General features: G+C 39.7%; 1 protein-coding gene across 1 annotated transcript in view; it reads left to right on the top strand.

Moving 5' to 3' along the window:
- The window catches only part of LOC117529204 (E3 ubiquitin-protein ligase UHRF2-like), a 99,533-nt gene that overhangs the window by 35,559 nt on the left and 45,895 nt on the right, over positions 1-18,079 (top strand). Inside the window, exons 2-3 of the mRNA XM_034191919.1 lie at positions 3,273-3,665; positions 10,492-10,796. Of these exons, the coding sequence (XP_034047810.1) occupies positions 3,273-3,665; positions 10,492-10,796 (698 nt within the window). The remainder of the gene's footprint in view (positions 1-3,272; positions 3,666-10,491; positions 10,797-18,079) is intronic.

Genomic DNA, 18,079 nt, shown 5'->3' with positions numbered 1-18,079 from the left:
GTTCCCTATTTGTATATTTTGTTAGGGATGTCCCGATCAGGTTTTTTTTTGGCCCCGATCCGATTCCGAGTCATCTGAATTTGAGTATCTGCCGATACCGAGTCCTGATCCGATACTTTAAAAAACTGAATGAACAATGAACAAATGCTAAATATATAATCATTTCATTTTAATCACCTTATTTTATTATCACTTAAACAGTGCACTTCTCCTTGAGGTAGCTTGAACAATCAAGTAATAATCTACCAGACTTAAAAATGTACAAATTTCCATGTTATTTTATTTGTCTAAAAATAAATGTCAAAGGTTCCTTATGTTAAACAAGAAATTATCTAATCTGAAATAACAGGTGGTTTTAATTTATAGATGAAAGGTTTCTAAAGAACCATTTATTGATTTAGCCATTTTAATTACAAGTGTTCTAAACTTTTTTAAACAGTAATTAGAAACAAACAACAAAAAACATTTCCAAGGATTTTTCTTCACACACGTGGTTTCTGCACTGATCTATGGTTCAAATCCCAGCCTGACTGGAAAATCTTTTTCTTTTTTTTAATCAGATGACAGATCGTCATCCTGAGGACTTGGTCAGCACCGGGTCCTGCTGCGCACGGAAGGATAACTGAGCAAGAGTTTCGGTGGGAAAGTGTCCATCATCCTCTTGTCATTCCATCGAGGCGTCAGGCTGAACGCGTAAACACACAAACAGCAGTTCTGCGAAAGAAACTTTGCACGTGTAACTCCCCCCACCTGTCGGGTTGAACTTGTGTTTTTTCCTTTGTAAAAAAAAAAAAAAGAAAAAAAAAGAAAAGATTGGGTTGAACTTTGACCGCATCAGCCTGCCGACAAGTTAATTGTCAGTTAATTGCCAGTTTTCTTCAGACAAGTCAGGGGATGGATACATGCACATTTCATATATATATATATATATATATATATATATATATATATATATATATACACACACTGTATGCGCGCGCACACACACACATTAAATGGGTGATTTCTGCATTTTACATAATAAATTACCAGCAATTTGGAAGAGGGTCATAGCCGCAGAAATCATTCTAATTTTTGTGCACACTTATTTTTATTTCCAATAAGACAAACTGCATGCTCTCCCAGACTGTGCGCCACAGTGGAAAAAAAAAAGGCGAGAGATGATTTTAGGTGATCAGCTATAAATAACAGCCATAATACCCAGCACACAAGTGTTTTCTATTGTTTCATTATGAAACAGACTAGTCTGCTTTCACTGGAGTAGTCAGCTGAGGCTTTAACCTGCTGAAGATAAAAAGCAGAGATTTGCTGTTGCAGCACAAACAAGAGGTCTGTCATGTAACTCTTATGTTGGTTTTCTTTTTTAGACTTTGAAGTTAAAAACCTTTTTCAGATGGAGTCAACCTTGTTACTAAGTGCTTCTTGTTCCGTGGTGTGTCACGTATAGTCCAAAAACAGATGGTTGTGATGCGTCAACGTGACACTTTTTTAACCCACTGTACCGAACTCGAACAGAATCGTGACGTCTGAACACAAATATGAACCGAATCGTGACTTATCTTTACCGTGACACCCCTAATACACCACTATATACATACACACATGCGCACACACATATATACGAGGTATGTTAGAAAAGTATCCAACCTTTTTATTTTTTTCAAAAACCTGATGGATTTGAATCACGTGAGCTTGCATGAACCAACCTTGAACCTTCGTGCGCATGCGTGATTTTTTTCACGCCTGTCGGTTGCGTCATTTGCTTGTAAGCAGCCTTTGTGTGAGGACATGTGCAGTGCGCTCGGGGGATTTTCATTTCAAAGAAATGGCGGAACGACTGGAGCAGCACGACTGCATCAAATTTTGCCACAAACTGGGCAATAGCCAGGTGGAAACCATTCGGATTATTCAGATGGCTTTCGGTGACGATCCTCTGGGCATCACACAGATTAAGGAGCGGTACAACTGGTTTAAAGACGTCCGCACAACGGTGGAGGGCGCGCCATGCTCCGATCGGCATCAACATGCTGAAACGACCGGATCATTTCCAAAGTGAACGCTGTGGTGATGTGGGACCGTCGTGTGATTATCCGAGAAATTGCGGAAGAGGTGGACATCAGCACTTTTTCGGCGCATTCCACTGTAAAAGAAGATTTTGCCATGAAAACAGCGGCGGCGAAATTCATTGGCACAAAGCTGATGGCGCAGCAACAGTGCCTCAGTGTTGAAGTCTCACAGGACATGTTGTAACATGCCCAGCTCGTCAACCATTCGGAAGATTCAGACAGCTTTCGGTGGCTTTTCAGTTGTGTGACTATCCGAGAAATTGTGGACAAGCTGTACATGTCAGGGCATGTCCTGTGAGGCTTCATCACAGAGGCGCTGTTGCAGCGCCATCAGCTTCGTGCTGATGAATTTCGCCGCCACTCTTTTCATGGCAAAATCTTCTTTCACAGTGGAATGTGCCGAAAAAGTGCTGATGTCCACCTCTTACGCAATTTCTCAGATAATCACATGACGGTCCCACATCATCACAGCGTTCACTTTGGAAATGATCCGGTCGTTTCAGCGTGTTGATGCCGATCGGAGCGTGGCGCGCACTCCACCGTTGTGCGGACATCTTTAAACCGGTTGTACCGCTCCTTAATCTGTGTGATGCCCAGAGGATCGTCACCGAAAGCCATCTGAATAATCCGAATGGTTTCCACCTGGCTGTCGCCCAGTTTGTGGCAAAATTTGATGCAGTCGCGCTGCTCCAGTCGTTCCGCCATTTCCTTGCAAAGAAAAAACGACGAGAGACTACACCCATCCTCACACAAAGGCTGTTATAAATTTTTAAACCCTCGGGTGTCAAGTTGCCAGTGCCTTAAGCCTTATTATTATTTTTTTCTTAATGGCCATTTATGTCTTGAAATGATAGCACAGTTTAGAGAGACAGGAAACTGAGAAACGTGCAATGCAGGTGTGCCGGCTCAGGAATTGAAACAGGCACATTGTGGTACGGTAAACACCTCAACCTCGACACAGCCAGGGCACTTGTTTTAGTGATTTATGTGGTTTGAGTTTCTCAACTCACACAATTAATTTCCTTTTCTGTGTCACTGTACATTTCATTCTGTTAAGGGGTTTTCTTACTGTTGATCAGCCAGTACAGTGTGAATACACACATTTTGTAAAATTAAATAAAAATTGGATCAATGACGTTATAATAATTGCTGCAACTCTTGGTATGGTTTTGCCACTTATCAATTTTATCTGTTGGTTTTCTTCAGATGGAAGATGGCCAGACACTGTTTGACTACAACGTGGGCCTAAATGACATTGTCCAGCTGCTGATTCGTTCTCAGACTGACGCTCCTGACAGCCCCGCCAACAAGAACTCTTCAGGAGTTGGCTGTAGTTCAGCTCCTCCCTCTGACTCCAGGACTGAAAATCAGAGGACCACAGATTCTGTTGCCCCTCCTGCAACAGAAAGCCCAACCAACAGAGACAATGACATCAACATCACTACCAGCACTATTAAAGAATCCAAGCCAGACACCAGCACTTCCAGTAACTCCACCAGTACCAAAAATGGGTTTAAGCCACCCAGTCCAGCACAGGACTTCCAGCCGTCCACATCCAGCCGGAATGCACTAGTCGACCCTGGAATTGGCGTGTACAAGGTGTGAATGAGAATGTGAAGTGTGGCGCAATCTACATGGTACACACACTCTGGTCTAATAACAGAACATCTGATGCTCTGCAAGTCAAGTGTGAGCATATGAGACCTTTCAGCAAGGCATTTTGTGAAAATTTGTTCTTGCATCAGTTACTGACAGAGCATCCTCCTCCAACAAATTGCACTGTCAGTAACTTTATTTATTTATTATTATGAACCAAATTACAGTTGAAAGGATTCACTGAGTAGCTGAAGTAATTTGGGTGCAAGTACCAAATACACGAGTGGCGATTGCACAGTTCACTGTGTACCAAAGTCGGACTGCATTTTCAGACTTTAAACATTCATTCCAGACCTTTTCTTTTCAGCTGCTCTTATTGGGCCTCATGTGTCAACGTTGCGTACGGCGATATTTGAGCGTATATGGGGTGTACACCAAAACGGCTGCGCTACTTGGCATTTATCAATGTGGTTGTTGGCGTACGCTGCGCTGAAAATATACACCAGGTCGAGAGGTGGCGTAAATTATACACCAAAATGAACCAGCGCTGGAAACCACATAAAAATGAAGATAATCAACATGATAAACAGTGCCATTATACAAATCAATGCATATGTTACATAAATAACACTTTCCTGATTATACTACATAATAATTAATACAAATCCCGTCTTTGCGGGATTGTTATGGAGCACGATCCATGGCCACAGCGTTACTGCAAAGAAAGCGCTGCTCGCCTTTTTCTCCAGACTTCGAGCCTGGAGCCAGAGCAGCGCTGAGCTTAACTTCATGTGGTGTGATCGTTTTAGACTATGAAATTGATAATAACAACTGTAGTTTCGTCATTCCCTTAATTCGCCCGTGCTGCAACCAGGTTTTGTCGTCTCCATTCGGTTGTCACAATAAAATAAATACAGAAATACATTTAAAAAATAAAGAAATCTGACAGATTAGGCGTGTCTTATTAATTGAGTGAGCAAATATCCACGTCAACAATTATTGACATGTGAAAAGAGAATACAGTGGTCCCTCGCTATAACGCCGTTCACCTGTCGTGGCCTCGGAGTCTCGCTGAGTATTTAGTCCAATTTTGTATGCCTTTTTTTTTTTACAGTGTTCTGTGTTCGGCGTATCTGTTTATAAGAATCTTGTTGCCCAGAAGAGAAAAGAGCGCCAACAACTACTCATAACTGTGTTTGTCACACGGACACAGACACCTGCTGCAGCGAGATGTGAGTGGGAAAAGGCGCAGCGCCAGGACGCAGAGGAGCGATCTGTGACATATTGGTCAGTCACTATTAATAATTTCTTATGTGTCCGACCTCGTTCGTTGATCGTTAAAATTAATTCGTTAGTTCTAAATGCCATCATAATTATTTATAGGAAAACGTTCTATTTTTATTTCTCAAACAAATGTTTGGGCCTGAAAAGAGTTTGGTATTATTTTCCTACTAAGGTTTGAACTTTGAGAGTGTTTACACACGAGAGAAAAGTGAGAAAATGTTCATGCCTGATTGAGAAAGTGTATAAACTGTGTAGTGAGGGGTTTTACAGCTTTGAAACGTCTATAATAATTGTAAAAAATAACGCTGACTACGTTGCAGTTTCGCGTATTACAGGCTATTTTTTAGAACGTAACTCCAGCGATTAATGAGGGACCACTGTAACACTTTATTGATTATATACTACAAAACAATTGATACGACAGCCGCTTTTGACGCTCTATTGGCACGCGTCGTGATTGGTGGAGTTCTTTTTCATTGCCGTCTTTCCGGCTTCCATGTCGTAAAATGAGGGTGTGTCTGAAGCAGAGTCTGAATATTTATGGGTGTGTTTATTATAATTACGATCGTTTCCACCCGCCGCATTTATCAAGATCACGTCAGGCGTACGCCAGAAATGGGCAGGTGCGCACTGCTTGATACATGTCACGGCAACTTTGGTGTATTTCAAGTTTACGCCGTAAATTTACGCCACAAGTGCGCAACATTGATACATGAGGCCCATTGGGTGTAACCACAGTACATCATCTGTCACCTCTTAATCAATATATTGTAAGCTTTCACTTCTGCAGACACCTATCACAAATCAGTCCTGCCACTTTTTTCCACCCACTCCATCCTGCCTGTACGCTCTTCTTTATCTCTACCCTACTCGCCATTAGCTTGGACAGTTGATCCAAAGTATTTAAACTCTTGAACTGTCTCCACCTCTACGCCTTGCAAGCACACTATTCCACAATGCATCCTCTCATTCCCACACGTACTCCATCTTGCTCTTGCTGACTTTCATTCCCCTTCTCTCCAGAGCATATCTTCACCTCTCTGGGCTAGTCTCAAGATACTCTAGACCCTCACTACTGATTACAATGTAATCTGTAAACATCATAGTCCATGGAGACACTTGTCTGATCTCATCTGTCAACCTGCCCATCACCATTGCAAATAAGAAAGACTGATCTTTAATGTAATTCCACCACTTTGAATGCACCTGTCATAACTACAGGTGCTAGTCATATAATTAGAAATCATGAAAAAGTTGATTTATTCAGTAATTCCTTTCAAAAAGTGAAACTTGTATAATGTATACATTCATTCCACACAGACTGATATATTTCAAGTGTTTATTTCTTTTAATTTTGATGATTATAACTGACAACTAATGAAAACCCCAAATTCAGTATCTCAGAAAATTAGAATATCGTGAAAAGGTTCAATATTGAAGACACCTGGTGTCACACTCTAATCAGCTAATTAACTCAAAACACCTGCAAAGGCCTTTAAAAGGTCTCTCAGTCTAGTTCTGTAGGCTACACAATCACGGGGAAGACTGCTGACTTGACCTCTTGCCTGGGCTAAAGACCAAAAGGACTGGACTGCTGCTGAGTGATCCAAAATTATGTTCTCTGATGAAAGTAAATTTTGCATTTCCATTGGAAATCAAGGTCCGAGAGTCTGGAGGAAGAGAGGAGAGGCACAGAACCCATGTTGCTTGAGATCCAGTGTAAAGTTTCCACAGTCAGTGATGGTTTGGGGTATCTTGTCATCTGCTGGTGTTGGTCCACTGTGTTTTCTGAGGTCCAAGGTCAACGCAGCCGTCTACCAGGAAGGTGTAGAGCACTTCATGCTTCCTGCTGCTGACCAACTTTATGAAGATGCAGATTTCATTTTCCAACAGGACCTGGCACCTGCACACAGTGCCAAAGCTACCAGTACCTGGTTTAAGGACCATGGTATCCCTGTTCTTAATTGGCCAGCAAACTCGCCTGACCTTCACCCCATAGAAAATCTTTGGGGTATTGTGAAGTGGAATATGTGACACGCCAGACCCAACAGTGCAGAAGAGCTGAAGGCCACTATCAGAGCAACCTGGGCTCTCATACCACCTGAGTAGTGCCACAGACTGATCGACTCCATGTCACGCCGCATTGCTGCAGTAATTCAGGCAAAAGGAGCCCCAGCTACATATTGAGTGCTGTACATGCTCATACTTTTCATGTTCATACTTTTCAGTTGGCCAACATTTCTAAAAATCCTTTTTTTTTTTTTTTTGTATTGGTCTTGAGTAATCTAAATTTCTGAGATACTGAATTTGGGATTTTCATTAGTTGTCAGTTATAATCATCAAAATAAAAAAAATAAACATTTGAAATACATCAGTCTGTGTGTAATGAATGAATATAATATACAAGTTTCACTTTTGGAAAGGAATTACTGAAATAAATCAACTTTTTCACCATATTCTAATTATATGACCAGCACCTGTACTGCACACAAATGACCACTGTCACACTGTCCATCCTTACATACTTATCTGCCACCTCAGACTTCCACATACAATACGACAACTCTTCTCTTGGCATGCTGTTATAAGCTTTCTCTGAATCCACAAACACACAATGCATTTTCTGGCCATCTCTAAATTTCGTCATCAGCACTCTTGGTGCAAACATTCCATCTTTTTTTCATTCCCTCCAGTGTGAAACATTGCTGGTTGCAGATATTCACTTCTTTTCTACTACTCTTTCCCATAGCATAATGTGGCTGATCACCTTAATGCCTCAGTAGTCACTGCAGCTCTGCACATCAACCTTATTGTTAAAATTTATGACCAACTCTCTTCTTCACTCCTCAGCCCTCCTCATACTTTTTAGTAAACAGTCTGGATAAAAACTCCACTGCTGTCTCTCCTAAACATTTCTATGCCTCAAACGTTTATTCCAGACGCTGCTGCAGAATGAAGCTAAGTAATTTCAACAGTGCATCATCAAAGTAGTTTTGGACAATAACTTTTGATTAGCAATTGTTTTGTGCATCAGATTTAATACCATACGATTAACCTGTTTATGCCCAGATTTTTTTTTTTTTTTTTATGAGTGGAAAAAGTTGCATTAGTACCTTTGAGATTTTTTTTGTTGTGAGTAGAAAATGACAGTTGTTGCCAGTGGAGCAAAACGGGTTAATATTGTATAATAATTATGTTCGCCCACATCTTGACAAAAGCTTCTAATTCCATTTTAGTTAAAATTTTAAAAAAAATGTTGTAGAACGCAAAACTCGATTCTCAACTTTGGTATTTGAATAAATTAAAGTAGCTTTTTATTTTATAAAATGTGATAATGTTGTTACAACTTTGCGCTACACAATAATAAATAGATTTTACATTTTACAAAGTTTTCCTATGAATCTCCATGGTGGAGAATAAAAAAAAACGTGAATAATTCTGGCAGTGCTATTGGCCAAAACTTTGATTTCTGTCCTTTTTTGATGAACTGTAAAAGCCCTTTAGTGGTCTGTGCTGCGTGACCATGCAAAGACTTAAATACAGATGTCGCTGACATGATGACAGGAAAAAAAAAAAAAAAAAAACACCTCATTGTAAACGTTGGCATATTTAATGAGTTCAGCACTTTCCTTCGTGCTTGCTATTTTTATTTTTTTATTTTCCTTAATTACAAGAACACAAACATGCTCAGTGATGTGTGAATGTGTGTGTAACTGAGTACACAGGGACTGGTTGCAGACATGGAGCACTTTCATCTGCTGGGCAGTCCGTGAAACTGTGGAAATAAAACATTCTGATTAATTCCTAACAAATCTCTTGGACTTTCTAAAAATACTGATCAAAAAGGTGCATCACACCTGTGACTAAAGTGTAGAAACGATTACATCCCATCAATAACCAGAACCAGAGGACAAAGCACTGTTTGCCTGGTTGAAGACCAGCGCCCCAAAGCCACATGGGGGCCCCAGCTTAATGTCCACCAAAATGACATGAACACCTAAGTGACTCTGCTTCTTTTTTTTTTTAAAGATATTTAGGTGTACCTTAGTATACACTAGTAGAGTTCCACCTTAGATTTGGAATGTATAATAGAAGATATACCTTACCTAATTTTCATGAACATAAATAACGCACAGTATAACAGAATAATAAAATAGTATCACAACACACCTACAACTGTGACTAGAACACCACTCCCATTGCATGATGGGATGTAACAATATTTATATTTTTTTAGTAATAGTTTATTAAAGCAAAAATGAAATAAAATTTTTGAGATCCTGGTCAAAACGTGTTTATACTTGATGTGAAATTTTATTTTATTTTATTTTTTTTTTAAATCGAGCACTACTTACCTGCGTTCTGTGACTATAATGGGGTTTTAAGAGTCCACACAGAAATGTAGCCCAGGGCCCTGTGGTCACTTCAGTCTGCACCAACCACAACTCAACATGAACCAATATACAGTACATGTCCACGTCACACAGATTGTGTTAAAGAGTGACAGAGTTCAGACAGTCTGAGTGAGGCCAAGAGGAGCCTGCAGACTACAGAGCAATATAGTCTGAAATGAAATCAGATCAGACGTGTCTAAGCTGTGGCACACTCCTTCCCTTTTTCTTCTTTTTTCTTTTGAATCAATGTGTGGCTGTTCAACTTTCCATGTGACGAATTGAAAATGGCACCAATGAGCCACATTGGTGAGAACCCCACCCCTTACTTGTTGTTGTGTTTGTTTGTTTTGTTTTTTTTTAATATGATTTCATCTAGTTGGAGTGCTGAAGTGTGTATTTGTGAATTGCTCTGAAATTTAGTGGTCATGAATTCTAAATAGGAGCTGTAGTGTAGGAAATACAACAAACACACCTGTTAGGTGTGTTATAATTTAGTTCTGTTTGGCTTTTTTGAATTAAATCAATAGATATTATAGATATTGCATGTGTGTACCAACACAAGGTATTTTCAGTTATTCACACTGTGCACTGCAAAAATTGATATCCAAGAAAGAAAAAAAAAACAAAAAAAAAACAAGACTTCTTTAAAGAAAATTTGACTTAATTTTGTCTAAATAGAAAAAATAATCTTGTCAAGCATTTTTTACATAATAAAAAATGACTTATTTTGGGAAGTTTTTCCAGCTAATATCAAGCTGTATTTAAGCAGTAACAAGGAAAGGCAATGGATTTCAAATCATCCAAGCAAAGGAACAAAATTGTTTTCCTTATTTTAAGACAGAAGCTAATTTTAAAATAAGATGTCTGTTTAGTTTTAAGGCACATTTCAGTGCCTTGACATTTTGGTAGTTTTGAGAATTCTAATGAAGTAGTTTTTTCTGACCTCATTGGCAGATTTGTTTGCTTAACACAAGATGATTTGGCTAGATTTCAGATTGTCTTATTTTGAGAGGGACAGTTTTTGCATTGTGATAACACAAAACGAAAGCAACACAGGCTTGATGTCTTTTCTATTCACTGCAATAACCTTTTTGTTTTTAATGAATGGGGGGAAAGAAAGCTCAGGTTGTTATTTTTGTCTGTCTTCTCAGATTAATGAGCTGGTGGACTGCAGAGATGTGAGCATCGGTGCTTGGTTTGAGGCCTGTATCGAAAAAGTGACACGCGCTCCCAAGGGACAGATAACCCCCACCAAGGGCAAGGTGGGCCGGCCCCCGAAAAGGACTAATGGAAAACTGGAGGCTGAGCAGGGACAGACCACAGACAGTAACAGGATTAATTTTGTGTTAAACTCTGAGAGTAATGGCGCCTCCACCTCTCAAACAGACTCTGCAACAGCTATGGGAGAGACCAAGGAGAGAGAAGAGGATGTAATTTATCATATTAAATATGAAGAGTAAGTGATGACAAATGTTGCTGCTGCGAATGAATTGATTTGGGTTGCTGTGATTACGAATGCCTCCTGTGTGTGAGTGATGAAACGGTGCGAATTTAGCATTTCCAGGAGATGTCTGCACGGCATTTTTGCAGCAAGATATTAAGTTTGTCGAGCCAAAGGTGTCCTAAAGGACACAAAACTGTTCAGGATTAGCATTTGCAATGATCTGTCCTCTTTGGATATCTTGTGCAGTTGTTCTTTGTGGTAGCGCAGCTGAAAATGCGTTTTGGAATTCTAGAGCTCATATAAAATGCTTTGACTTGTTGGGATTTGCAGTCACTACTTCCTCCTGGCAGTTCAAGGATGCAGAGAGGTGGTTTGTGTAGTTGATGGTACAATTTGGACGCAATGTCTTTTGCTCCCTTTTTCCAACAAATTCATTCAGAAGCTGATGTTTCCATGGCAACTCATGAGTTCTCAGGAGCATTACTTCTTTGCTTGCCTCCGTCAGCTTTGTCTGTAATTGCTGTGAATGCGCCACCAACCTTCCACAAGCTCCCTCGTTGTGTTTGTCGTAGTTTATGCGTATTGATGTCACGCCTGAGAAACAGGGTCACAAGTTGTTGATAAGTAAATGTTTTCTCCCATGAGAAATTTTTCATTACCTATGTGTTCTACTTTTATTCGGCGTGTCAGTGTTTGCACAGGAAAAGTGATTCTCATTGAAGCACATAATTATTTTTTGCCGCAAAAAAGCACTCAAAGGAACGGCAGTAGATTTTGATAGCTACATCTCTGATATACGTAATATGATATGTGGAAGTTTAAAGCCAATGCAACGCAATACACTTTAGCCCCATATTGTGCTGGTAAATTTTGTAATTTTTATAGAAATTGTATTATTGTTCATTGACAGGTTTTGCAAATTTTGTTTCCAAAAATGCTGGTAATACTAGGGCTGGGTGGTATAGCCTAAATTTGATTTTCACAGCATAAGACACGGATGGTAATGTATGTCTAGCCATATATTTGTTTTTTGAAAAGGTAAAGTACTGTGATGGCAGCTGTTACTGCACTCTAACTGTACTGCAGGGACATATGTCAGATTGCACACACAGTATTTTAGAACACTTATTGCGCAAGACTGCAATATATAGAAAAAAATACCAATCCATTCACCCCCTCAGAAACAAACGGAATGCAGGCCAAATGTGACCCGTGGACTTCAAATTGGGCAGCTCTCCGCTCTTGCACATGTACAGGAGGAAGATGCTTATGCTGTGGTGTGCCTATGTTTCTATGTGATTTAGGGTGTAACTGTTGTGAAACAATTACAAAATGTTTTTATTCCTCTTCAGCTTTAACTGAGCTGAAGACAGTCTGTCTCTCTGTCATGAGCAAATCTACTTGTTCAGGTAACACATCTAATAAATGACAGATAATATATAGCCATGTTCAAAGCATTTGCAGCTCATTAATGTGCACATTTGGCATCCGTGTTTGTGATGCAAAGTGAAGCAATGTTGTTCATGACTAGAAAAAAACTCCCACTCTGTCTCCACCCCCTTCTATCAGAGGTAGATGACCTTTTATGCGGTAACATATGCAACAAAAAGCGAGACAGGCAGTGATATTTTCTCCCATGGTGGAGGTCTAACAGACTTGGGGGCGAGGCTAAAAGCACGACATGCTGCTGTCGTGTGTTCCAGATGTTTCAGTCATGCAGGCTGATGATGACCAAGTATGCTCATCTGGTTAGCACAGTATAATCAGTGGTGGGCACAGTTTCGCTAACCACTAATTAGCAAAGCTAACTTTTTTTGTTAGTGGATTATCATATAATTTTGAAAACCATCAGTGGATAAATTAGCTTCCACTAAATTTAGTTCTGCTAACTTTCAGTCCACTAACATTTCTTTGCTGGCATAGTGAGTAAGACTGAATAGTTAAAAACGCTTGTAAACCCTAAAACCAAACATTAATTCCTGTCTGTTGGGTATTTTGTAACAGACAGGCTGCCATAAGAAACTCAGCCCTCTGCCTCCCCCCAGCAGAAGGAGGCAGGCTGGCTGCCAGTGCGGCTGGAAACAAAAGTTATTTGCTTTCAACATGTCGCAGCTCAGCCAGTGGCAGAAGCTAATCGCAAGGTTGTTTTCACTCATGGTCACAACATAACTTCACCAAACTAACTGCATTCCTTGAACAATAAAAACATAACAAATCTATAACACTAACAACACTCCTAAACTAACATGTACTACAATAATAATAATAAAAAACAAACAAACCCTGAACTCCCATAATGCATTGGTGCAATGCATTATGATCGACAGTGTGTCTGCTTTAACAGACAGTGTGTACATGCAAACCATCACTTTAAGTGAAAAGACACTTACATATGGAGTTAAATTTGTGTCATTAATACCTGCAAATACACAGAGGGTGATCTACAAATAGTCTTTGATTTGCACACGTGTTTTGTGATCCACAAACACAAATTTCTGATTTGTAACTTGTTTTTTTTGTTTGTTTTTACAAATAGATATGTATTTCGTAAGTACGTCATTTTTTCCATTTTTAAAAAAGAAAGAAAAAAGCATTTGCAAAACTGAAAATTCTGTTTGTGAAGTGTGACTCAGCATGTTGGCCGCTTTTCACATTCGCATTCAGTAGGTGACAGTGTTCTATGCGTTTTGATTGGGGGGGGGGGGGGGGGTGATAAGACAAGCCTGATTTCCCATAATGCCTTTTGGCGTTTGTGTCAGTTTAATGCTCAAACCTTCTTTATTCTTCTTCATTACTTTAAAAGTGTGATATTTTCACTTTGTACAAATGACAGAGTTGCTGTTAATGTGTTGATAAACTGTGCGGAATTAGTCTGTTTATAAATGAAACCATGAGTGAAAGTGCCTTGCGTTTGATCTACGCTACCACTGTCAAAGGTAAGTGAGACGGCTTTGCAGCAGCCAACAGGGTATTTAAAGACACAAGTGCTGCATTGAATTTACTTAGAAGCCTCTGCGGCACTAAAAGTTGCTGACAGTGTGCCAAGTCAATCCTGAAAGTTAGCGGTTAGCTGTCACTTCCGCAAATTTTTTTTTTTAGGAGTTTATCGGTTTAGCGTTCTAAAAGTGAACTTTTCAGTTAGCAGATTAGTGGGTATCGAAGCTAACTTTTTGGTTAGCTGTGCTCACCATTGGGTATAATCACATCCATACCCTACAACTTCAACCTACAACTGCTTTATCAGGGTTTTAGACCTCGTTTTAGACTTCTGTGACGTATGCTCTGGGGGACACACCCACTAAGTCAGTCTGCACTGTGCACATCACTCAGTCATGGTACGTTGGCGCAAGAAAGATGCTGCTTTTCAAAGGGAGGTGTGATGACCAGCAGCACCTATCCATTTAAAATAACAATCACAAAACAGGTGGTTTCTTACAGACCTAAAATATCAAAATGTATGTATGTATTTACGTATAAAATAATAATAATAATAATAATAATAATGCATCACCTCACTGTCTGTACGATTTTTTTTTTTTCTTTTCTTTTTTTTAAGCCCTGGTCCCACCGAATAATGAAGGATGAATAATGAGCCACGTAGCATGTTTTGTTCTGTTTTTGTTTTGTTTTTTTGTACAAATCCAGTTATTCAACAATTGAGGGAGAATAGTGGCTCTGAGAGGCTCTTAGAGGCAGAATATTTGGCTCATCTCAAGTTCAGAATTTAGCAACAACAGCATGGGACAGTTTGTGCATGAGTTACTACGAGGACAAACAAGGATTTTAGATGTATGTTTGTGGTGAGGACAAGGCTGTTAAAAGCCCATTATCCCAGCAGCTGGTGGCTACGAGAACAGAACAGGCTATTTTGGAAAGGCTCAGCCCTCATGTGCACTACAATCCCACCTGCTTTGTGCGGTGGACGCTGTATATAAAATAATTGTTTTGTAGCAGATTAATCATTTTCTGTCAGAGCTTGAATGTTGAAAACACCTATAATCGCTCCTGGAATCACAGAGAACATTTGGAGCTTTTTTCCTGTGTCTGTCTCGTGCGCTGAGGTGGAGAACGTATTTGGAACAGCTTAAAAGTTAAGTATTTGTAATGTTTATATTGTAATAGCTTTGTAAAACAGTTGCATGTTCATTCCTTCTTTATAAACAGCTGTAAAAGTATGTTTATGATAGATTTAACATCTTGTTATAATGGATCAGATGGGCTCCGCTATGTGTGCGCACTGACTCGCACTCAAGACGAGCATTTACGCAAAACGCCAGCTCGCAAAAGAGTAATTTTGCAGTCAATAATGGAAGAACACAAAGCTAAAAGTTGGATCACAGTGTCAAAATGACTGCGTGTTTAAAGCCGTGGAAGAAATAAAGCCAGCAAAGCCGCGAAAGGGATAACGCTAGCGAGAAGAAGCGAAGAGGCGACTGTCCAAGAATGCAGAATGCCAGCGCACAAAAGAGTGATTTTGCAGACATTAACGGACGAACACATGCAACTCAACTCAACTTTTTTTTTATATAGCGCCAAATCACAACAAACAGTTGCCCCAAGGCGCTCCATATTGTAAGGCAAGGCCATACAATAATTATGAAAAACCCCAACGGTCAAAACGACCCCCTATGAGCAAGCACTTGGCCACAGTGGGAAGGAAAAACTCCCTTTTAACAGGAAGAAACCTCCAGCAGAACCAGGCTCAGGGAGGGGCAGTCTTCTGCTGAGACTGGTTGGGGCTGAGGGAAAAAAACAGGAAAAAGACATGCCGTGAAGGGGGGCAGAGATCGATCACTAATGATTAAATGCAGAGTGATGCATACGGAGCAAAAAGAGAAAGAAACAGTGCATCATGGGAACCCCCCCACAATCTACGTCTAAAGCAGCATAACCAAGGGATGGTCCAGGGTCACCCGATCCAACCCTAACTATAAGCCTTAGCGAAAAGGAAAGTTTTAAGCCTAATCTTAAAAGTAGAGAGGGTATCTGTCTCCCTGATCTGAATTGGGAGCTGGTTCCACAGGAGAGGAGCCTGAAAGCTGAAGGCTCTGCCTCCCATTCTACTCTTACAAACCCTAAGAACTACAAGTAAGCCCGCAGTCTGAGAGCGAAGCGCTCTAATGGGGTAATATGGTACTACGAGGTCCCTAAGATAAGATGGGACCTGATTATTCAAAACCTTTTAAGTAAGAAGAAGAATTTTAAATTCTATTCTAGAATTAACAGGAAGCCAATGAAGAGAGGCCAACACGGGTGAGATATGCTCTCTCCTGCTAGTCCCCGTCAGTACTCTAGCTGCAGCATTCTGAACCAACTGAAGGCTTTTTAGGGAACTTTTAGGACAACCTGATAATAATGAATTACAATAGTCCAGCCTAGAGGAAATAAATGCATGAATTAGTTTTTTAGCATCACTCTGAGACAAGACCTTTCTGATTTTAGAGATATTGCGTAAATGCAAAAAGGCAGTCCTACATATTTGTTTAATATGCGCTTTGAATGACATATCCTGATCAAAAATGACTCCAAGATTTCTCACAGTATTACTAGAGATCAGGGAAATGCCATCCAGAGTAACGATCTGGTTAGACACCATGCTTCTAAGATTTGTGGGGCCAAGTACAATAACTTCAGTTTTATCTGAGTTTAAAAGCAGGAAATTAGAGGTCATCCATGTCTTTATGTCTGTAAGACAATCCTGCAGTTTAGCTAATTGGTGTGTATCCTCCGGCTTCATGGATAGATAAAGCTGGGTATCATCTGCGTAACAATGAAAATTTAAGCAATACCGTCTAATAATACTGCCTAAGGGAAGCATGTATAAAGTGAATAAAATTGGTCCTAGCACAGAACCTTGTGGAATTCCATAATTAACTTTAGTCTGTGAAGAAGATTCCCCATTTACATGAACAAACTGTAATCTATTAGACAAATATGATTCAAACCACCGCAGCGCAGTGCCTTTAATACCTATGACATGCTCTAATCTCTGTAATAAAATTTTATGGTCAACAGTATCAAAAGCAGCACTGAGGTCCAACAGAACAAGCACAGAGATAAGTCCACTGTCCGAAGCCATAAGAAGATCATTTGTAACCTTCACTAATGCTGTTTCTGTACTATGATGAATTCTAAAACCTGACTGAAACTCTTCAAATAGACCATTCCTCTGCAGGTGATCAGTTAGCTGTTTTACAACTACCCTCTCAAGAATCTTTGAGAGAAAAGGAAGGTTGGAGATTGGCCTATAATTAGCTAAGATAGCTGGGTCAAGTGATGGCTTTTTAAGTAATGGTTTAATTACTGCCACCTTAAAGGCCTGTGGTACATAACCAACTAACAAAGATAGATTGATCATATTTAAAATTGAAGCATTAAATAATGGTAGGACTTCCTTGAGCAGCCTGGCAGGAATGGGGTCTAATAAACATGTTGATGGTTTGGATGAAGTAACTAATGAAAATAACTCAGACAGAACAATCGGAGAGAAAGAGTCTAACCAAATACCGGCATCACTGAAAGCAGCCAAAGATAACGATACATCTTTGGGATGGTTATGAGTAATTTTTTCTCTAATAGTCAAAATTTTGTTAGCAAAGAAAGTCATGAAGTCATTACTAGTTAAAGTTAATGGAATACTCAGCTCAATAGAGCTCTGACTCTTTGTCAGCCTGGCTACAGTGCTGAAAAGAAACCTGGGGTTATTCTTATTTTCTTCAATTAGTGATGAGTAGAAAGATGTCCTAGCTTTACGGAGGGCTTTTTTATAGAGCAACAAACTCTTTTTCCAGGCTAAGTGAAGATCTTCTAAATTAGTGAGACGCCATTTCCTCTCCAACTTACGGGTTATCTGCTTTAAGCTACGAGTTTGTGAGTTATACCACGGAGTCAGACACTTCTGATTTAAAGCTCTCTTTTTCAGAGGAGCTACAGCATCCAAAGTTGTCTTCAAAGAGGATGTAAAACTATTGACAAGATACTCTAACTCCCTTGCAGAGTTTAGGTAGCTACTCTGCTCTGTATTGGTATATGACTTTAGAGAACATAAAGAAGGAATCATATCCTTAAACCTAGTTACAGCGCTTTCTGAAAGACTTCTAGTGTAATGAAACTTATTCCCCACTGCAGGGTAGTCCATCAGGGTAAATGTAAATGTTATTAAAAAATGATCAGACAGAAGGGAGTTTTCAGGGAATACTGTTAAGTCTTCTATTTCCATACCATAAGTCAGAACAAGATCTAAGATATGATTAAAGTGGTGGGTGGACTCATTTACTTTTTGAGCAAAGCCGATA

This window comes from Thalassophryne amazonica, chromosome 17 (assembly GCF_902500255.1).
Source record: "Thalassophryne amazonica chromosome 17, fThaAma1.1, whole genome shotgun sequence".
Classification (NCBI taxonomy): domain Eukaryota; kingdom Metazoa; phylum Chordata; class Actinopteri; order Batrachoidiformes; family Batrachoididae; genus Thalassophryne; species Thalassophryne amazonica.
The sequence above is the reverse complement of the archived record's forward strand: the minus strand, read 5'-3'. Positions and strand labels throughout refer to the sequence as shown.